This window comes from Hyperolius riggenbachi, chromosome 5 (genome assembly GCF_040937935.1).
Source record: "Hyperolius riggenbachi isolate aHypRig1 chromosome 5, aHypRig1.pri, whole genome shotgun sequence".
In the NCBI taxonomy this organism is placed as follows: Eukaryota; Metazoa; Chordata; class Amphibia; order Anura; family Hyperoliidae; genus Hyperolius; species Hyperolius riggenbachi.
The window spans coordinates 332,368,475-332,391,785 of record NC_090650.1 but is presented as its reverse complement, the minus strand read 5'-3'; the positions used below and the strand labels follow the sequence as shown (position 1 = coordinate 332,391,785).

Here is a 23,311-nt window from a genome sequence, read left to right as displayed (position 1 = left end):
GCAGGTTTTGGTGCGCCGTATCAATTGTTATGTGTAGAGTGCTTGGGGGGCCCCATTGTAAAACTTGCATCAGGGCCCACAGCTCCTTAGCTACGCCACTGGCTGAAGGGGTGTAATTTTGATCACATTGTGTACTTATAATGTACCTCTAGCTCAGTTTTCTAAACAGAGAATGTATTTGTTATGAAAGCAGTTAGCGCATTTTAATAAATCATTATTAAAAGTTAAGTTTTATTAACAGTCCTCTCACACAGAGGGTACTTTGCTGTTCAAGCTCTGTATTATGTTGTGTATATTTACCAGCTTGCCTGCCCTCTAATTGTACTTTTACAGCTAGCTTAGTGTTTCACATTGCCTTAACAAAAACCTGAATATACCAGACCAGCCCTAAATCACTGAATGAAAGGTGGCCTGGGGGGAGATTGCCCCCCCTTCACCTGAGCATACTATACAGTGCAGCCCTGCAGCATTGGAGACAGCACACTCCCAGGGGACCTCTGTCAACAGAGACTGAGCAGTTATGCTCTCTCAGCTCAGCAGGTGCTGTCAGCTCTCCGCCCATAGAATCAAATGTAGTGTGGTTGAGGCGGGGCTGTGGCGATCAGTGTTTGGCTGGGTTGCCATAGAGCTCCAGGCTGCCGCTGTTCTGAAAACCGGAACTCCCTGCGAACAAACTACGGCAGGGAAGGGTAACTGCCTGCTCATTGCGCACAGCTCACGCTGAGACATCCCGCTGTCTTCTGTAACATCACAAGGTGTGCTGCTGTATCTATTTTGTCCTGATTACCATAAACTGCAAAGTAAAACTTCTCTAGACCTTGTCATATAGAGATTTATTTCTGCATTCTGCACCTGATCGACTTGCTATAGATTTAATTTAATATTTAACACAAGTTATGAATTATAATTTTGTATTCATGTTGTTAGTAGATTAATAACTGAGATGTGTCAGTACTGTCACAGTACTGTGGATTGTAAATTTTGATATTTAGTGACACCTGGCTGTGTCTAGGTCAGGAATGGACTGGCCAGGGGGGAAGGGGGGCAATCTTCCCCCAGGTCGCCTTTCATTCAATGATTTGGGGAAGGTCTGGTGTATTCAGGTTTTTGTTGTAAGGCAATGTGAAACACTGGGCTAGCTGTAAAAGTGCAATTAGAGGGCAGGCAAGCTGGTATATATACACAACATAATGCAGAGCTTGCCTGGAGGGTCCATGGGCAAACATCTGTCTTGTCTCTCCCCATTGTTATAATGACTGCATGTGTGGATAAGGCATTAAACAAGTTGAAAAGTTTTTGACAGTCCCTAGACTCCAGGAGGGCTGCTTTCTGACTTGTGTGAGAGACTGGCAGGGGCAGGAGTTCTATTACAGGCAAGTAGCCTCTGTCTGATGTGGGACTGCAATACCGATACGTTCTCTGCTCCAACTCAGGCTATTCTCAATTTCTCTCCACTCCTCCTCTCTCTGGGCTAGTGCACGCCAAAATCACAATAGCAATCACTAGCAATTTGCGAGTGCGATTTTGTGAAACGATTTTCAGAGCGATTTCTGAATGAATCGCTCCAAAAAATGCTACATGCTGTGTGTTTGCAATTTTGAAAAAAATCCCAACGCTGCTGTGAGAAAACCCTCATAGGGTAACATTAGACAAGCGCTTTTCAAATCACTGTCGATTTGAAAAACGCTCAGAAGCACTCTTGGTGTGCACCAGCCCTTCCTCATTTCCCTCTGTTTCCCTCTTACCCTAGAGCTGGCTGACTGTGTCTTCTTGTTATACAGGAAAGCTAAATAAAAGTGCAATCCTGGTGAGGCAAATTATAATTATTATTATTTAGTATTTATATAGCGTCGCCATCTTCTGCAGCACTGTACAAAGCATATTGTCTTGTCACTTAACTATCTTCTTCCATCTCTTTCAGCATTTCTCTTCTCACTGTTTCTCGTAAGGGGGCTTTTAGGACCATTGTAGTCCTTTACACACTCCAATGAGTTCTGGGTCACCATGAGCTTGCTGGTTAGTCTGTACCTCTCGGTGTTACAAGCCCTACTGCATAGAGCCAAATTAAACCATGCCATGCACTGATGAGGATCAAACAAACCGAAACAGTCTGTATGCATGTTTTTGGCTCTGTACAAATTAACAAGCTGACACATCATTGCATTCCAGCGGTTCTGGAGGTGTGTTTAGTTGCTAAGGGTACAATGGTTAATTTGCATATATTCAGCAGTGATGCACTGGGAGACATCTCAAGCTAACTCCAACCTGAATTATCGCAAATTCTTTCTGTTTTAAGAAAGCAACTTTGTTTTTTCTCTGCATAAGAGCTCAGACACACTATAAGCGTTTTTCTGAGCGATTTTTTTCCGCAATTGTGATTTTACCATGATTTTAATGTAAGTCAATGGGAGCCCTTTTTAAAAAGCTCTCAGAAAGTTCTGATGGCTAAAAGGTGCTCATAAAAGTGCTTGTAGTGTGTCTGAGCCCTTAGGCCCCGTTCACACTGCACGCGTTTCCAGCCGCGTTTTGGAAACGCGTGCGGGAGGCCGACACGCACAACATCATAGCATAGCATAGAGTGCACTGTCTGATGTTCACACTGCATGCGTTCTGGACCTGTGCGGTCTGGGAACACATGCTGCACGAATTTTTTTGCAAAAACGCGTGGCTGTCCCATTCACTTTTCAGTGATGGGATCAGCCACGCAACGCACACAAACGCGGATGGCGTGTGTTCGCATGCGTTGCGCTCTGCACGCATGGCCATCCGCGTTTGTGATGTGAACGGGGCCTTAGTATTTGTATGTTGCGGGTGAGTTGGGCGCCAGGAGCACAGAATGACAGCTCTTCCTGCTGCCACTAAACTCCCTGGTGGTGTTCAATATTATTCCTCCCTGAGTTGTTGCAACTCGGAGGGAGGTGTAATTTGGGGTACAGCGATCACCTGAGCCCCAAATTCCCCTTACGTGCCCTGCACAGCTTATAATTGCTGCTATGGGACTCCTGGTTTGGGTAACTGGTGCTGAGAGCAGTGCACCAAAACCACCTGCTTTGCCTTCTCTCTCCAATCTTGTTATTAGAAACCATAATCTAAAGCTGGCCATACATGCATCAATTGTTATGGACAGATTCTTTCACTATGATCGAATCATAATGACTTTTCCATTTGTCAGTACTGAGTATGGATGTGGCCTACAGAGTTTCATATAGTAAAGTGGGTCATCATGGGCAGGCAGTGATGCATTGCCACTGACCACCAATAAAAAGCAGGTAAGCAAGGCATGGATGTTGGGTGGGGGAACAGTGATCGGAGGAGGGGTATAGAAACTTTGGAAATAAGCATGAATGAGGCAGGGGTCATGGTGCCAGGAGGGAGGTCACTAAGGATGTTACTGGTTAAGGGGAGGGATATCTGAGGTGGAAGAGAGGCATATTTGAGGGATTAGTAGAGATGGTGGCAAAGGAGAGGACATAAGTGTGTGTGTGTGTGTGTGTGTTTGGGGGGGAAATGAGCCTTGGGGAATTAAAGTGATTATATGGTAGAGGACGAAAGCCCTTAAAGAAACTCCCCCCCCCCCCCCCCCAGCAAATTTAGGAAAATATAACAAAAATCTTTATTCAACATTAGGTATAATAATAATCACAATATTGATGATTCAATAAAGAATAAAACCATTGAAAAAACAAACAAATAAATGTTCCAAAATGATCCCTACTGCATGTGAAACAATCACTCTAAATGCAATATATAGTATAATGACACAATGCTGCTGTCAGACATAACACCCCACAGTATTCTCAATATTGAGCCCAACATGGGGAGAACCCGGGTTCAGTATACAACCTAGTGTGATGCAAAGCCAATAAAACAACAACTGTGCAATAAAATCTTAAAGAAAAAACACATGAATAAATATCACATATATGAAAATAAAGTGCCCAATTGCTATCCGGATAAACAGTATTAACACTCCTGGCGGTTATTTTTTTTTGCCAGATTGGCAAAAATCCGTTTTTTTTAAATTATTTTTTTTGTGTTTCATGTAAAGCTACCAGAGTGGTAGCTACATGAAACACCACTAGAGGTTGCATGTGTCCCTCTAGTGCGATCGTCGCCGGCATCAATAGCAAACAGGGGAACGCGTATATAACGCGCTCCCCTGTTTGGCTTCTCCTGTCGCCATGGCAACGATCGGAATGACGTCATGGACGTCAGCCGACGTCCTGACGTCAGACACCTCCGATCCAGCCCATAGCGCTGCCCGGAACTCATTGGTCCAGGCAGCGCAGGGCTCTGGCGGGGGGGGCCCTCTTGCGCCGCTGCGTACGGGCGATCGCCGCAGAGCGGCGGCGATCGAGCTGTACGCGCGGCTAGCAAAGTGCTAGCTGCGCGTACAGCATTTTAAATGGAGCAAATCGCTCCACCAGGGGCTGAGATATCTTCCTGCGCGGCATAGCCCGAGCTCAGCTCGGGCTTACCGCCAGGAAGGTTAATAGTGATAAGAGGATGCCTGGTGGAAAATTGAGGCAAAGGAGCAGGCCATAGGAAAAAGAGAGTATAGAGTGGAGTAGTGCAAAAAATAGGAGATAGGGCTTGTGCACACCGGAGCGGTCCCTGGAGCGTTTTTTAAAGCGCTTTCAGGGGGAAAACCGCTTGGCTAATGAAAGTGAATGGGAGAGCGGCTTGTTTTTTCCACAAACGCAAACTCAGGGGCTGCAGCATTTTTTGGATTTCTGAGGCGTTTCTGCCTCAATGTTAAAGTATAGGAAAGTGGAAAACAGCTCTGAAAAACGCTAGATCAGAGCGGTTTTCCCGGCGTTTTTGTTACAGAAGCTGTTCAGTAACAGCTTTTACTGTAACAATATTTGTAATCTGCTGCACAAAAACGCTATAGAAAATGCTAGGCTTGTTTAGAAAACATACCTAGAATCGCTCTGAAATCTGCCTCAAAAACTTCTAGCGTTTTGCAGATCTGCTAGAGGTTTTTGGTGTGCACTGGGCCATACTTAGCCCAGAAATGATAAAGGTCAATCTCAGCAGCACAGCAGGGAACAAGGAATCTCCTCAGAGGACAAGATCCCACTAGTTCCACGGGCGTCACCCTGCTTTATCTCTCCTTGATAAAGTGGGGCAACTCCCCATAGAACTAGTGGGATCTTGTCCTCTGAGGAGATCCCTTGTTCCCTCCCTGCTGTGCTGCTGAGATTGACCTTTATCATTTCTGGGCTAAGTATCTCCTATTTTTTGCACTACTCCACTTTATACTCTCTTTTTCCTATGGGCTGTTCCTTTGCCTCAGTTTTCCACCAGGCATCCTCTTATCACTATTAATACTGTTTATCTGGATAGCAATTGTGCACTTTATTTTCATATATGTGATATTTATTCATGTGTTATTTTCTTTAAGATTTTATTGCACAGTTGTTGTTTTATTGGCTTTGTATCACACTAGGTTGTATACTGATCCCGGGTTCTCCCCCTGTTGGGCACAATATTGAGCCCACTTTTGGGTGTTATGTCTGACAGCAGCATTGTGTCATTATACAATATATTGCATTTAGAGTGATTGTTTCACACGTAGTAGGGATCATGTTGGAACATTTATTTGTTTTTTTTTTTTTTTTTTAAATGGTTATTATTCTTTATTGAATCATCAATATTGTGATTATTATTATACCTAATGTTGAATTAAGATTTTTGTTATATTTTCCTAAATTTGCTGTGGGAGGTCCTTTTCTTTAAGGGCTTTCTTCCTATACCATATAATTGCTCTTGTTTTGAGCCCTAGCAGCACACATGGTTATTTGGTTGAGGTGTTGCAGACAATTTTCAGAAACTATCTTGGGGAATTAAAGTGGTCATACATCTGTTGACCTGACAACCGATCGACCAACCATTTAGATATTATCGAATCTGGTAAACATTTTGGGTGGAAATTGGTTGAATGTATCAATCTGAGATGTTGGGAAATTTCGGGCAATGTGATTGTCAGGTGCGATAATCATGGCATGCGATAACCACGAATGATAGACACGACGTAAACCCCGGCCGTTGTCCCTCAAAATGTATTATGTCCCCCCCCCCACCTCCCCGGGGAGCCTGTACTTTACCTGTCACGCTGTCCCTAGAGTGTTCTTTTTGTATTTCCGCATTGGCGCTCCACGTGACTACTGGCATATACAACAAGTGGTGCGTGTGTGAAGTCATTTGGGCTGGGGCTGCCATGATAATGGGCCTCTAGTTTGTGTTTCCCCCCAGGCCAAAAGGTCCCAGTACTCCACTGGTCTAGGTGTATGTGCATCATAAGACACCTGTTCAAAAAAATTATTACAGGGAAATAGGATGACAATTGTACCAGTATTGTGTGCCTTTAAACACTGTGGGCTTGTTCACACTAAGGCCTCTTGCACACTGCATGCATTTCCGATTCAGATTCCGCTATTTAATCGGTTTTTACTTATTTACATACATAGTAACTATGTATGTAACTATATAAAAAACGATTAAAAAGCGTAATCTGAATCGGAAATGCATGCAGTGTGCAAGGGGCCTTAGGACACTTTCAGGTTTTTTGTTAAGCGCCGGCGATTTTCAAAATCGCCCTAAAGGCGCTTGTGCAATGTTTCCCTATGAGAGTGTTCACATGAGCGGTTCAATTCCGATCCGCTCACCAAAGCGCTGCTTGTACCATTTTCTGAGCGATTTGCATATAATGGAAGGTATAGGGAATTCGCAAAGCACTTGAAAAAGCGTTTTATATAGCAATTTCCCCAGCACTTTCATGAATAAATACATTGGGCCTGATTCACAAAGCGGTGATAACTCAGTTATCACGCCTAAAAGACTCAAATAAGCTTCGTTCAGGGTGCTTCTCCTGGCCACCTATGCTGGGGATCCCCTCTGCTTACCTAAAACTGGTATGTGGGGAGACTGGAAGATGGGGCACAATGGTGCCTTGTAATTGGGGGCGCCAACCAAAATGATTTAATTGGAGGGTTGCATTTGTCACTTAGGTGCCTCATGATTGCTGTATTTGTCCCTTGGGGGTGTCATGATTGCTTCATTTGCCACTTGGGTACCTCATGATTGCCGCATTTGTCTCTTGGAGGACTTATGATTGCAAAATTTGTCAGTTGGAGGCCTCATGATTGCTGCATAATAATTATTATGTATTTATAAAAGGATTGACATCTTCGGCAGCACTTTGCAATCTAATCCCCACCATAGTCCCGCTGCATAATTATTGTGTGCAGGATATTTTTGCTTAAAATAACCCTAGATGAGGTTATTTTGGAAAATATCTATCTTGTTATGTCTCATATGGATGTTTGCTATTAAGGGCCTTTTGTTTACTTCAAAGAGAGGGGGCACACCGCTGCTAGGTCCATACATGTTTGGCTCCACCCACAATATCTCATGGTCACACTTTTTTTGCGGCTGAGCACTATATGCACCGCCTGTAAATCACAAATCTGTCTTTGTGAATAGACAGTCTTGCTGCCTATGTATATATGATGACTCACCCTGCTGCTGCTCAAATTCCTGGTGGTTTGAAATACTATTCTACGACTCGGAGAGAGAAGTAATTCAGGGTCCGGCGATCACCGGAACCCCAAATTACTCGAGCGTGGGACGTGAAGTATAGCACTAGTGCTATAGCGGCGCCCGAGTCAGGCGCTACACGGGTGGCACCTCCCACCCCTGGAAAATGTTCTGCGGACACCCATGATAGTGCAGGCACATTATTGAACATTTACGGATTATGTTTAATTCACAATGGTCTCTGTTATGAGGGCTCACACTTTTGTGAGTCAGGCAGAACAATGATGACAATTGTCCAGTGAAGGAGCTACATATGGCTGTGTGGGTAACGAGACTGGAGATCCCTGTAGACAACTGTTTTGTGCCGCTGGCACATGTTCACTACATGATCCACTTACTGCAGGAGAAAAGTTGGCAACCCTAGTCTATGGGTGCAGCATACAATCAATAACCAATCACTTTTGAGAAAAGGATTGATCAAATAAGCTTGTCCTGTCTTGTGCTGGCCACGCATACTGTACTTACATTTTAATTCAATCTTCTTAAATTATAATTTTCTATAGCAATCAGAAAAGGATACAAAAGAATCCATTAATATTTTAAAATTATTAGATTAGATCTAAATTCTTTTTAGCTCTCCCATTCGATGAAAATCACATATGATCAAAAATTATCACAAATTAATATTTTTAAAATGTTTAACTTTGCATGCATGAGATTAAAATGCCAGCCTCCTCTTCTTCCGTATATACTCAGATACAAGTCGACCTCGTGTATAAGTCGCCCCCAAAATTTGATCTGCTTAAGCTGGTATTTTCAAAGTTTCAAGTATAAGTCGGCCCACGAAAGTTGATAGCTGCAGGTGGGGACTAGGAGGGTTACTGGTTCTGCACTTGGGGACCAGAAGTAATGTCTGCACTTGGAAACTAGGAGAGGTTAATAGCTAACTCCCCAGTTGCAGCCAGCACCTGCCCAACATTGATCCCCTGTGCCCTGTATGGCTGCAGCTGTGTCCTCCCTTCTGTGTGCCTTGTGATTCCTTAATCTGCCCACCTATAGACCCCTCTCTCTCTCCCCCATCCCGAGTGCCCTGTATGCAGAGTGCACATTGCAGCACAGCAGGCATACATTGCTAGGGCAGAGTTTCCCCTCAAACCTCCCCTTCCTTCCCAGCCGCTGTGGTGCCTCCCTGTCTCTCTAGCTTTGAGTGCCCGCTGCCCTCTCCCTACGGATGCCCGCCTCTCTCTCCCTGTGTTACGTGAATTCAGTGTAAGCAGGGCTGACATACATTACCTAATCCACCGCTGCGCAATGTGTCCTTTGATCTCCTCTTCGCTGATGCCGGTAAGCTTACTATAGCGTCTCTCCTGCTTCCGGTACCATGTGACATCAGGAGTCACATGGTACCAGAAACGGGAGAGATGTTATAGTACGCTTACCGGCATCAGCAAAGAGGAGATCAAAGGACACCGCGCAGCGGTGGATTAGGTAATGTATGTCAGCCCTGCTTACACTGAATTCATGTAACAGGGAGAGAGAGGCGGGCATCTGTAGGGAGAGGGCAGCGGGCACTCAGAGCTAGAGAGACAGGGAGGCACCACAGCGGCTGGGAAGGGAGGGGAGTTTTGTTAGGGAAACTGGCTATAATTATTAGTAGGTGGAGGCAGGAGGGAGGGAGAGCCAGAGAGGGGGGCAGTTTAGTATAGCATAATTAAGAAAAAGAGGCACCGGACCCCAGCTATAAGTTGGTAAATTTAGGACTGTCTCAAGTACAAGTCGACCCCCCCCCCCACTTTTACACTGTGAGTCAGTCCTAAATTTCTCGACTTATAGCCGAGGATGTACGGTACATATACAAGTGTGTCTATTCTTGTCTTGAGCACGCCCCATATGCATACTACAACAGCACTGGAAAGAGTAAATAGGCAAGAAGGACAGACCAATCTTCTTCATAGGTATCCTTGAGTGCTGATACTTTCTACTACTTTACGCACAAGAACACCAATGACTTCTGGCTGATTCCCCCATGGGTATGAGTAAGACCTTCCTATAGACTAAAACATGTTCGCCAGCTGTTCTTTGTCTGTTTTGAGTAAGACGATTATTGCAATTACCCACTGGTGTGCATGCAGAGTTTCTTCCTTTTGGATTTTTCTCTGAGTGTTGCAGTGTGGTGTGACATCTCTGCACCACTAACTCTATTTATATCAGTTGTCTGATGTGTTTTCATAGTGAATGGAGGTGGAGATTATTTACCCTAAGTGGTGAGAATAGGAGCATGATGAGATGCTTACTCTATCGCCTAGGTCAAATGAGCCATCTACAGAAGTTTCTGTTCATCACTATGTACAGTGCTACGGAAGATGTTGGCGCTATATAAATAAAAAATAATAATAAAAATATGGTTGCACATGCTCATAGTGCTCAGGGTACTGATTTTTTTGCCTCGTTTTGAGGGTTGAGTAGAGATGTTGTAGCTGACAGTGGCTTTGCCAGATTTATTAAAGAATGCTCAGATGGCAGAAGTCCTGTGAACAGACTTAGCAGTGGGCTGCAACTGTTCCCACATACCTCTGCTGACAGATAAGGACAACTAATGTGGGTGTTAGAGTATCCTCAGTGTAAATTAAACATTAAATGGATCATCTTCTCATGTAAAAGTGTAATTAACTGCTGGGTCTTTTTCTTCTGAATCACTCCGGGAGCCCGTGCCTGCTGGCTACTGGTGCATAGCCTTGCCCCCTTACACAAAAATGCCATGGCACTTTCTCCATCTGGAGATTAAGAAGTGCCATGACCCTTTTCTGCAAAGGTGTGGGTCTACAGGCCTGAAGCTGGTGGACCTGGGAGAAGAAAGAGACACAGCAGGTATCACGCTGATACGTGAAGAGAGTTATCGCAACAAGTGATAGTCAGAAGACTGGAGATAAAGCGTAGTCAGAGACAAGCCGAGGTCATACACGTGAGCAGATGGCTGCAGTACAGAAGGGTCAGACAAAATCGTAGTCAATTAACAGTCATACACATAAGTCAGATATCAGTCGTATTGGAAGGAACAAACAATCAAGGTCAGGGACAGGCCGAGTCATACACAGAGATCAGATGGCAGTAGTACAGAAGGGCTAGGCAAATTCTTAATCAGGAGGCAGGCGAAGGTTGTAACACAGACAATATACAATATTACAATAATACAATACTGACTGACTAGAGTACATATATATCGTGCTGATGCGCAGTATATGAAATGTAGCTCTCAATTCTCACACTAGCTAGGGGGGCGAAGAACCAGCGAACATCACAGCTGACACCTGTTCAGACACGCCTCCTCAGCCTATAAAGGCTGCTCTGTCCCGCGTGTGTCCGTCTGGACGTACTGCGCACGCGCACGAGTTGATCCACCGCCGCAGGGCTGCCACTGGAGGACAGCAGAGCGGAAGTCCCACTACGTGAGCGAGTACCGCCGGAGATGCCGCGGGACTCGCTGCAGGAAGGTAAGATTGTTACATTATCCCCGCCACCCCCTCTGAGGAGTGGTCTCAGAACACTCTCTACCAGGTCTATTAGGGTAGTCCAGATTAAATTTGTGCACCAACTGGTCAGCGTGAACCTGACCCAACATCACTCCTCATGGCCATATCCTTTCCAATCCACTGTAAAGAATTGCGGATCTTTCGAGAGTCGAGAATTCTCTCGATTTCATATTCAGGCTCTCCATCCACCTCGACAGGAGGTGGAGGGACTGAAGATGGAATTATGTTAACAGCAGGTTTCTAGAGGGAAACATGAAATGAATTGACTCCTTTGATGGATTGGGGCAGTCACCCGATATACTACGTCATTAATTTTTTCCTGAATTTTATACGGACCAATAAACCTTGGCCCCAACTTAGTAGAAGGTTGGCGCAGAGGAATGTTATGGGTAGACACCCATACAAGATCTCCAGGATTAAATTTGAACTCAGGTGAACGCCGAGCATCAGCGTAGAATTTTTGACGAGAGACAGCATTCTGTAAATTCTGTTGAACTTGTGGCCAGATTCGTTGTAAGTGAGAACTTCTTTCTTCCAGGGCTGGAAAAAGAGAAGGTGAGGATGGGAAAAAAGTGAATCGGGGATTCTGGCCGGTAACAATCAAGAAAGGAGACAGCTTAGTTGAAGAACTGGAGAGATTGTTGAAGACGAACTCGGCAAAAGGCAGAAAGTCAAGCCATGATTTCTGATAATCAGAGACAAAGCAACAGAGGTATTGTTCTAATGATTGATTGGTTCTTTCAGTTTGTCCATTAATCTCTGGGTGGAAACCAGAAGAGAAAGACAAGGTGATCCCCAAAAGGGTACTGAAGGTGTGCCAAAAATGAGAAACAAACTGAACCCCTCGATCTGATACTATGTTCTCTGGAATTTCGTGTAAACAGAACGCATGGACCACAAATAATTTGGCCAATTCTTTAGCAGAGGGCAGACTAGAGAGAGGTACAAAATGTGCCATTTTACTGAAACGATCAACAATGACCCAGATTACCGTTTTACCCCCAGTGGAAGGAAAATCTACCACAAAATCCATTGATATATGAGACTATGGTCTAGATGGCATAGGTAAAGGCATAAGATGACCTCGGGGAGCAACCCGAGATACCTTATTTCTGGCACAGGCTGCCACGAAAGCTTTACAGTCTTTTTTTAGAGAGGGCCACCACACATGACGAGACAAGAGCTCCAACGTCTTGGTCTCACCAGGATGCCCTGCCAACTTAGATTCATGAAACAGTTGGAGTATTTAAAGACATACTGTAAATGTAAGGGCACATAGTCTACATCAGGAGGTTTTCCAGGGGGACTGTGATGATCCGCTCAGCTGGCTGCACAGGCAGACAGCTGTTTGTCCATTCCTCTAGTCTGTGGGCTGCAGGTCTCTGGAACAGAGACCTGTCTTTCCATTGCAAGTTTCTGGTCTGTTCTCTTGCTGGGGAATTTGCATACATTCGTTATGCAAATCCCCTACCCGCCTTCTTTGATGACTGGCACTATAAGAGCTTTATGTTTCCCAGAAGGCTTTGCTGGTCATTTCCCTTCCATGGTCTGTTCCTGATGGACACTGCTGGAGTGTCAGCCATTGCTATCTAGTATAGTTAATTCCTGGGGGTTGCTTTAGGCTCCCCTTCTAGCCCAGTCAGGTTGTATTATCTGTTTGTTTGTTCTGTTGCCATTGTCCTGTCCCAACGGCGGTCGACAGGAAATGGTTCTGATCTCTGTTCTTGGAGTATAGCTGGTGCAGCGGTTGCTACCAGCTATCTCTTCTGATCTGTCTCTTTGGATCACGCTAGCCACTTTTCGCTAGCGCTGTGGATCCTTCTGTTCTGTCTCCTGGGATCGCACTAGCCACTTTTCGCTAGTGCTGTGGATCCTATCTCTCGCTTGTCCCTGTTTTCGTGTGTCTGTCTTGTCTGCTACGCTTGCTGGAGGCTCGGTGAGGTAACCGTTAAGCAAGCGCTCGCGTCCTCTGTTTCATGTTTGTCTGTTAATGGTTAGTTAGGCGTGCTTGTCTCTATTGTGCTTATCACGTGGAGACCGCGCATAACCGCGTGCACTGTTGCGAATGAGTGCGGTGTTCGCGGTTAGCTAGCGTTTGTTATTTTCCGTATCTCCTCATTGTATTATTTGCTGTGCCTTTGCTACCCTCGTGCCCTGTTTTGCTCAGTCTTGTGTCTCTGTCGGCAATCGCCATTCTTGCGATTGCATTCCCACTTCGTTTCCGCCGTTGTGTGTTCACCGTCGCTGGGTGGCGACTAGTTTGGTGGACACACATTGGTTCTGTCCCTTTGCTCTGTTTCTTGTGGGCTATCCAGCCCTGCCTGATCGTACCTTGTCCTGGATCTGTACAATTCCCGTCTGGCATCTGTGGCTGTGCAGCGACTGTGTTCGCCTGCACTCCACAGCGCCATCTGCCGGAGGGTTTCGCCCTCTGCGGGTGCATAGCACCTAGCATGGGTGTCCTCAAATATACGCTTGTGGAGGGTTTCCGCCGTGTCAGCGCACGCGTTGTGCGCTGATCACGGAGAAAGTTCCACAATCGTTACAGGGACTTGAAAAGAGTGTAGAGAATTGTACAAATCAGAAAATTCTTGAGTGTGGACAGCTGCAAGAACACAATGCGAAGGTATAATCATCTCCGGAGTAACATGTTGATACATTTCAGGTTCAAAACTTCTAGATAAGGCATAAGCCTTCACATTCTTGGATCCCGGCTTGTATGTTATAACAAAATTAAATCGGGAGAAAAACATTTCCCAGCGTGCCTGCCTAGGGTTGAGTCTTTTTAGCCCCCTCGATATACTCTAAATTCTTGTGGTCGGTATAGACTGTAACAGGGTGAACCGCTCCTTCCAACCAGTGCCTCCACTTCTCAGAGACCATCTTTACAGCCAAAAGTTCTCTGTTGCTTATATCATAATTACATTCTGCTGAAGAAAATTTCTTAGAGAAGAATGCACAGGGGTGTAAGCGCTCGGGTCCGCCAGAGAATTGAGAGAGGACTGCTCCTACGGCAACCCAACATCTGGATAGGTAAGGATAGGAGCGGAACAAAAAGCTGATATGAGATCAGAAAAAGCTTTGCAGGCCTGTGAGGACCAGTTGACAGAATCTTCGTTTTTCTTTGTCAAGTCGGTTATAGGAGCAACCAAGGTGGAAACGTTTTTTATAAATTTACGATAGTAATTGGCAAAACCCAAGAACCACTGAATAGCCTTAAGACCCTTAAGCAATGGCCAGTCTAATACTGCAGAAAGTTTCTTCTGGTCCATTGAAAGTCCCGTGTCCAAAATTATATACCCTAAAAAGGGTACTTGTGTGACCTCGAAAAGACATTTTTCTAACTTAGCAAACAAAGAATTTTCTCTCAACTTTTGTAACACAAATTTAACATGATTTCGGTGTTCTAACAAAGTGTTAGAATAAGTTAAAATGTCATCTATGTAAATTACCACAAATTTACCCAACACATCCCTAAAAATATAATTTACAGAGTCCTGGAAGACAGCGGGGGCAGTGCAAAGGCCAAAAGGCATCACCAAGTACTCATAATGGCCGTCCTGGGTGTTAAAGGCTGTCTTCCATTCATCCCCCTGGCGTATTCTCATCAGATTATATGCACCTCGTAAATCTAATTTAGAGAAAATTCTGGCTCTTGAAACCTGAGAAAAAAGATCATCAATTAACGGCAAAGGATACCAATTTTTTTTACGGTAATTTTGTTAAGTCCCCTGTAGTCAATACAGGGACTTAATCCCTCCATCTTTTTTCTCTACAAAAAAAAATCCCGCTCCTGCTGGAGACGTGGAAGGTCATATAAACCCCTTCTCCCTGATGTATTCCTTCATGGCCAGTTTTTCAGGACCAGTAAGATTGTAAAGATGACCTCGCAGGGGGACGGTACTAGGCAGTAAGTCAACGGAATAGTCGTATGGTCTATGTGGTGGTAATTTATCAGCTAAATGGGGAGAAAAGACATCAAGACAAATGTCTTCATAAGGTGGTGGTATGTTGACAGATTCGACCCCTAAGCTTAGGAGAGGAATTCTCCTCAACCATATCCCCTGACATTGCTGCGACCAACTGGTAAGTTGTCCTGAGCACCAATCTATACGGGAGTTGTGAACCTGCAACCACAGTAAGCCTAGAACCAAAGGGCTAGAGGGCATCCTGAGCATATAAAACTGAATTTTTTCAAAATGCATGGGCCCCTACCTGTAGAGAGATTTCAGGAGTAATGGAAATGGGTTGTTTAGTCTGCAGAGGAGTGTTGTCAATGGCGGTGACATATAGTTTGTTCTGCAAAGATACGGCAGGAATACCCAAATCAGCGGCAAGGACAGTATCAATGAAGTTACCAGCTGCCCCGGAATCAATGAAGGCCTGGGAGTGAAAAGGCTTATTGTTCCAATGAATAGTTACGGGTAATAAAATTTTCTTTATTTTAAGGGGAAGAGACTGCTCGCCCAAGTGAAGTCCCCCTACTTTACCTAGGCGCTGGAGTTTTCTGGCGCCTTCTTTGCAGAACATGACTGAACAAAATGACCTTTCACACCACATAACATACAAAGTCCTTCCTGTCTTATTCTGAGTTTTTCAGCAAGGGAGAGTTTAGAAAACCCCAGCTGCATGGGCTCTTCACCAGAAGTGGAGGAAGTGCTACTTGGTCTATTGGCGTTCCCTAAAGCAGAATATGCTTTACCCTGACGTTGATGCCTAATCCGTCTATCCACCCGTATAGCCAAAAAGATAGCATCCTCTAAATTCTTGGGCTCAGGATGACTGACTAGTGCATCATTCACGGTATCTGCTAACCCGAATAAAAACTGATCGAAGAGTGCTGCCCCATTCCACTTAAAAGAAACAGACCACTTCCTGAACTTAGCAGCATACTCCTCAGCAGTATGTCGACCCTGATGGAGGTCTCTTAGCTTGCGAGCAGCAGTGGCTGAGATATCAGGATCAGAATAAATGGTTGCCATGGCATCAAAGAAGCTTTCTACAGAGATGAGTGTGTCATGATCGGGGCTCAACCCATAGGCCCAAGTCTATGAGTCACCCTGTAATAAGGTTTTAATCAATGTGATCTTCTGTGCTTCAGTTCCAGAAGATCTAGGCCTAACCTCAAAATAAGAGAGATAACGATTGCGAAAGTTGCTAAAATCAGATCGTGAGCCTGAAAATGTTTCTGGTAGAGGCATTTTGGGCTCTAGGATAGGTATGTTAGAAGCACTTGGAGGAATCTGTTGCTGATTGGCACTAGCAGAGACATTCATCTGAGCAAGGGTATTAGACAATTGAGTCAGCTGGGTCTGTTGAGTGGAAACCTGCTCAGTGAGCCGATTAACAGCTCCTGCTAGTGACAAAATCTGGTTTTGCAGCTCATCCATAATTTATGGGCCTTGATAATATCATGCTGATACATGAAGAGAGTTAGCATAACAAGTGATAGTCAGAAAACTGGAGAGAAAGCGTAGTCAGAGACAAGCCGAGGTCATACACGTGAGCAGATGGCTGCAGTACAGAGGGGTCAGGCAAAAATAGTAGTCAATTAACAGGCAGAGTCATACACATAAGTCAGATGTCAGTCGTATTGAAAGGAGCAAACAGAATCAAGGTCAGTGAAAGGTGAGTCATACACAGAGATCAGATGGCAGTAGTACAGAAGGGCTAGGCAAATTCATAATCAGAAGAGAGGCAAAGGTTGGAACAAAGACAATATACAATATTACAATAATACAATACTGACAGACTAGAGTACATATATATCATGCTGATGCACAGTATATGAAATGTAGCTCTCAATTCTCACACTAGCTAGGGGATAAGAACCAGCGAACTAGTATCAAGGCCGATGAGCAAGTGAATGCTCTGGCCTTAAGTACTCAAGAGACACAGCATAAGCCCACCCCCCAGAATTGACAGCACCTCCTGCAAAAAGGTGTCAGCTGATGACATCACAGCTGACACCTGATCAGACACGCCTCCTCAGCCTATAAAGGCTGCTCTGTCCCGCGCGCGTCCGTCTGGACGTACTGCGCACGCGCGCGTGTTGATATACTGCTGCAGGGGTGCTGGGGCTGCTACTGGAGGATGGCAGAGCGGAAGTCCTACTATGTGAGCGAGTACCGCCGGAGACGCCGCGGGACTCGCCGCAGGAAGGTAAGATTGTTGCAGCAGGTAATTATACCTTTATATGAGAATACAATCCAATGTTGGATGTTTAGTTTACACTGCAGGTGCTCTTTAACTGATTGATTCCTCTATTAGCACTATTTGGGCACCTTTTTCTATTTGGGCAACTTGTTCCCTCTTTCAGAATGTTTGTAATGTGCAGTTCCTTCTTTTTCTTTCCCCTGGCAGGTACTCTGCTGGTTCATGCCCCCGCCCATTTTGGGTTTCACTCCTTGTCACCTACCACCTCCCTCCCCTACTCCTTCTGACCAGATGTAATCTCATAGTAAGTACCATAAGGTAGCACATATCTCATTGCATGCCTGTGCCATCCCTCTTCAGACATGGCCTTTGGAGGGCTGACTGCACACACTGATGCACCCTTGACTTCCTTCCTAGGCTAGGACTCTTCTTTGGCAGAAGTAGAGGAAGCCTGTGCCCCAGAGTTAGTGGTTTGAGTTGACCTATGCTGGGCCATCCACTTTACTTGCTGTGGTTTCAGGGGGTGGCTCACTCCGCATTTGAAAAAAAAAAAAAAGTAGGCATATCTAGTCTTTTGGAAACTGTAAAATCATATCACAGCTTAGTTGTTCTGGATCTGATTGATAAACCCATTTCACCCATCTCTTGCCATCCCCATGCGTATTGCTTTCCCTTCATTTTGATATGCCCATGTTGTTAGCGACTGTACTACGTGACACTGGCACATGTAACAACATCACTACTTGCACCCTTGCCAGTGGTACAGGTGCTTGTGGAGATGCCACCATAGCAGGCCAGAATTTGTGACTGCCATTAAGGGTGATCCTTCAATACTGCACACACAGGTCGACACACAAATACACTTGGGGGCAGCAGCAGGACGATTTCCATTTCATGCTGGAATCTTTCAGTTATTGGGTGTGCAGTGTGTGGGCAGGCAATAGATCTCTCTCTGATCAGATTTTATTAGAGAGGGATCTATCTGCTGGTCGATCTGGTGGCAGATCAACAGGTGTATGGGTATGTTAATGCTGGGAATACACCATACAATTTTCTGTTAGATTTTTCTGTTATGCTGGGAATACACCATACAATTTTCTGTAAGATTCTCTGTAAGATTTACCTGCCAGATAGATAAATTCCAACATGTTGGAAATTATATAACCATCTATCTGCCTAGCAATTAGGCATTGTTCTACTCAGTGGGAGATAACCAGAAGACAATGCACCAGAGATAATGACCATTCTCTGCAGAAAATAACCTAATTATGCATTCTAACAGAAAATCTAACAGAAAAATCTAATGCTGGGAATACACGGGTTGACCCCAGCCGCTTCACGCCGCGTCCCCGCTCATCCGCGCGGATCGATTACCGCTCGGGATCGAGCAGTCGGGGGTCGAGCGGCTTGGTCGGGCCAGCTGAATATTATCAGCTGGCCGGATCAGCTGGTCGATACACGGTACAGAAACGTACCGTGTATCCCCAGCATAACAGAAGAATCTAACAGAAAATTGTATGGTGTATTCCCAGCATTAGATTTTCTATTAGAATGCATAATTAGATTATTTTCTGTAGAGAATGGTCATTATCTCTGGTGCATTCTCTTCTGTTTATCTCCTGCTGAGTAGAACAATGCCTAATTGCTCGGCAGATAGATGGTAAGATAGTTACATTTCCAACATGTTGAACTTTATCTATCTGGCGGGTAAATCTAACAGAAAATTGTATGGTGTATTCCCAGCATTACACATACTGTATGTGAACCCACTTACAATGGATAGAGGTTAAGATAAAGGACTGTGTAGACTTTATGCTGTTAGTAAAGATAAGATCTATGTCTTGTGGCATGGAACACCTACTGTCACTGCTGACCATTTTTTTCTTTTATACATATTACCCAGTTTTGATGCTTTTCTCTGGGCAAAAATTGGATTACAATAATTAATATTAGACATTTGTAATGATCTGCTCTGCTGTCTGCACGGGCAGACAGCTTTTTGACCATTTTGTAGGTCTGAGTGCTGCAGGTTCCTGGAAAGGAGACCTGTCTTCATTCTGCAACTTGCTGAGCTGCTGCTCTGGTTAGGAATTTGCATCCACTTGGCATGCAAATTGCTTAGCTGCTTCCTTTGATGGCTTGCAGTATAAATACCATTTCCTCCCATAATCCCTTGCTGGCCATGATGGTTTGTTCCTGCTAACTTACCTGGAGTCTCAGCCTTTGCTTAGAGTAATTCCTTGGGAGTGCACTAGCATTCCTTCTAGCGTAGTTAGGTTGTATTATCTGTTTGCCTTGTACTGTCTATCTGTTGCGATTGTCTTGTCGCCAGCGGCGGTCGACAGGAAATCGTTCTGTCTGTTGGGATTGCATTCGCCCTAGCGGTAGTGGAGGTGGTTCCTTCTGTACTCTGTCTTAGGGGTGCAAGCCAGAGCAGCGGTTGCTACTGGTAGCCTCATCTGTCTGTCTGTTTGGATCGCATTCGCCCTAACGGTAGTGGCGGTGGTTCCTTCTGTATTCTGCCTTAGGGGTGCAAACCAGAGCAGCGGTTGCTACTGGTAGTCCCGTCTGTCTGTCTGGATCGCATCCGCCCTAGCGGTAGTGGCAGTGGTTCCTTCTGTACTCTGTCTGGGAGTGTAGGCCAGATCTGCGGTTGCTACTTGCTACTGGTTACTCCTTCTGTCTGTTTTGTCTGGAACGAACGCTTGCTGTAGGCTCGGTGAGGTAACCGTTTAGCAAGTGTTCACGTTCTCTATTCATTTTCGTGTTACATTGGTTAGTTAGGGTTGGCATGTTTTGTCTCTGTTGCGCTTTTCATGCGGAGACCGCGCCATTAGCGTGCTTTGCCGCTGTTGCGCTTTTCGCGCGGCGACCGTGCTTAGCGAGTGCGTTTGTTATTTTCCTTGGCGTTCTGATCATTGTTATTTGCTGTGTCTTTCTTGCTACACTTGTGCTCTGTCTTACTCGGTCTTGTGTCACTGTTGGCAATCGCCACTCTTGCGATTGCGTTCCCACTTGGTTTCCGCTGTTGTGTGTAATCTCGTCGCCGGGTGGCGACTAAATTGGTGGACACACATACATTCTGTCGCTGTGCTCACTCTCTCTCTCTGAGGGCTATTTTGCCCTGCATTGTTGCAATTCGTACAATTCCCATCTGGCATCTGTGGCAGTGCAGAGGGGTTGTTCCTCTGCACTCCACAGCTCCATCTGCCGGTGGGAATTTCCCTCTACAAGTGCATTGCACCAAAGCTGGGTTCTTCTGTTTTTATACGCTTGTGGAGGACTTCCGCAGTGTCAGCGCACATCTTGTGTGCTGACCATGGAGATAATTCCACAATCGTTACAGTATGACCAGCCAAACCGAAATTCCCAGTGTAGAGGGAATTTCCGATTTGTACGATTTTTCTCAGGTTTCATTACCCAAAGCAAAAGCATATGTGGATCCTATTATAGGCAGAATTATACATTATATTAAAGCAGTAAGAAAATCTATGCATGTTCCTGATCCCAACCCATATGAGTGTTTCTCTGATATAGGGTTGTTTAAGCCTCCATTCGCTCCGTGGGAGATTGGGGCTTTGATTGAGGAGTTCGAGTTTGATTGGAAAGCGTTTTGCGATTTTTTTACATCGCAGAAAGTGAAGAGATTCTGAACGCTTGTATTGATTCTGTGTACACTTTAATCGAATCTGATTAGTGTGACGAGTGTTTTGTGGATCCGGAGATTTGTGTGTGGCAGACGATTTTGGATGAATTGCACACACATCAACCAATTGACTTCAATAAAGAGACACCATTATAGGATGATTGTTCCTGCCTTTCTGGGGTAAAGCAAGTGAGTTTTGACACTGTGCGATCTGAAATAATTGGGTGTACCACTGTTGTTGACACCTGTGTGAATTCTGAGAGATTTTCTTCTGTTTGTATGGAATTTGAGTCTGTGCGATCTAATGCCTGTTTCTCAGGTGTTCCTGTGAGCCTGCCCTGTAACATGGATAGTTCAGAATCCTTGATTTCTTTTTTTCTTCACAATTTCAAGCTTTATTGAAGGTAAAAAAGTAACAGTAGAATAAGATAAACATTATACAGCTAACAATATCAGAGAAGAGGATTTGGTAGCATAAATATTCCGACAATGTTCCAGAGGGGCCTATGTAATAAAAAACAAAAAAGAAAAACGGAATTGCCCAGGAAACATGGGATAACAATTACAAATCCTTCTCATGTAACAGCAAGTATATTACGCTGATTATAATCACAGTAGATGTATTCAATAATGTACCATGCAGCTTTAGTAGCCTATTGTGAAGAAACGCGGAAAAGCCGCCGCAAGTGTTCAGGGTGAGGCGGCTGTTTCCGCGTCCAACATGGTGGCACAACGCGAAGAAACCGCCGCATGCCGCATAGGCAGAGAGCCATGCAGTCCGCGTTGGACGCGGCGGTTTGTACGCATAGCGATACCCCTGACATGGTGGGTGGACGCGGGGAGTCCGCCGCTTGCTTGGAAAGCGGTGCGGCGGCTCCCGCGCCCGAATCAGCTGATATTTTGCAAAACATGTCTGGTGTGGCTGGGACTGCTAGTCCACACAGGTTCAGAAGGACGCGTGCGCGCGCTGAGAGGCAGAGCTTATATGACAGCCAGAGAAGAGTCAGCTGACCAAGCTGGTCAGCTGACATTTTCACCATTCCCCATTGGTCCAGCACTTAGGGGTGGCGCTGGAGAGCGCTGTGGTATATATACTGGGTACTGGTCATTTCTCTGGTGTCTGGCGTTGCAATCACTACGTGGTAGCACTCAGACCTTGTCTGTATCTGTGTTCTAGCATAGTTTCCAAAGGTGTTGATGATCAAGGAACTCACACCTTACCGTCAGGACTATCCCTCTGAACTCTGATTCTGTACCTTGTTATTTCTGATATCCTGTTGCCAAACTCTGCTCGTTCCTGGACTCTGTAGCTGCCTCCTGATTCTGTACCTTGCTATTCTGATACTCCGTTGCTAAACCCTGCCTGTTTATTGGATTCCGTATCTGTCTCCTGAATCTGTACCTTATCTGTCTGTGTGTTAATGACCTGGCTTGCCCGACCTTGAGAACTGGCCTTACTGTTAAAGGCAGTTCCCAGACCTGTTAGTGACACCCTCTCACTGGTGTCACTCACGCTCTGTCCTTCCTCCTCTCAGCCTAGCTCCTCCCCCGGGAGAGTCTAGGCCATCGGAAGGAACATACTTCTGTGCAGTACTCAAAGTATTGCTGTTGCACTTAACACTCACTCGTTATCTCAGGTGTCCAGAGGTTAGTAGATATATCTGATTATCGGTGATACTGCAGATCATCGATAATCGGGTATATTCTGTATTCTCTATGATACTGCAGTTCTCCGGTAATCAGACCCTCTCTTTGTTACACCGATTGTTACAGAACGCCAGACCAAAATACAAATGGACGCACACTCTGACCGTCTGGGCGCACTTGCCACTTCGGGGGACAACATCAATCAAGTGCTGGGTAGTCACAAGACTATGATTGAAGCCTTCTTTACAAACCCTCCAGACAGCAGTGGATGAGGTGCGATCCCCTCCTAGCTCTGACATGTGTTTGTCTGTACCTGAGAAATTTTCTGGTCACAGATCAGACTTCCGAAATTTTAGAAGTAGAGTGTTATCTTACTTTGAGTTGAAACCCCGATCTTCGGGAACTGTGGCCCAAAGGGCTACATTCATTAAGACTTTGTTATCAGGCGATTCTCAGACGTGGGCGTACAGTTTGCCCACCGGAGACTTAGCCCTTTTTTCTTAGCCCATTTTTTAAAGCTATGGCAGTAATTTACGACGACCCAGACCTTGCTGCGACTTCTGAGCGGAAGCAAGCAAGCAAGCTTTTGCGTCAAGGCAAGGGTCCGGTCGAGGATTACGCAGCCGAATTTAGGAGGTGGTCAGTTTCAGCCAGGTGGGACACCTATGCCCTCTTAGATTGTTTCTTATCAGGGTTGTCAGATGAGGTCTCAGATCTCATGTTAGGTCTGCCTGAACCTAAAACAGACGATGAGGCCATTTCATCGGCCATTCGAGTCGACCGCAGGCTG

At 45.2% G+C, this 23,311-nt stretch overlaps 1 protein-coding gene across 2 annotated transcripts in view; it reads left to right on the top strand.

Moving 5' to 3' along the window:
* Positions 1-619: 619 nt before the first annotated feature.
* The window catches only part of CCDC178 (coiled-coil domain containing 178), a 392,130-nt gene continuing 369,438 nt past the window's right edge, over positions 620-23,311 (top strand). Inside the window, exons 1-2 of one of the 2 annotated variants that reach the window (XM_068237319.1) lie at positions 620-755; positions 11,611-11,784. In XM_068237319.1, coding sequence (XP_068093420.1) covers positions 11,751-11,784 — 34 coding nt within the window. In that variant the 5' untranslated portion in view covers positions 620-755; positions 11,611-11,750. The remainder of the gene's footprint in view (positions 756-11,610; positions 11,785-23,311) is intronic. The other variant, XM_068237320.1, reaches the window with a different exon arrangement.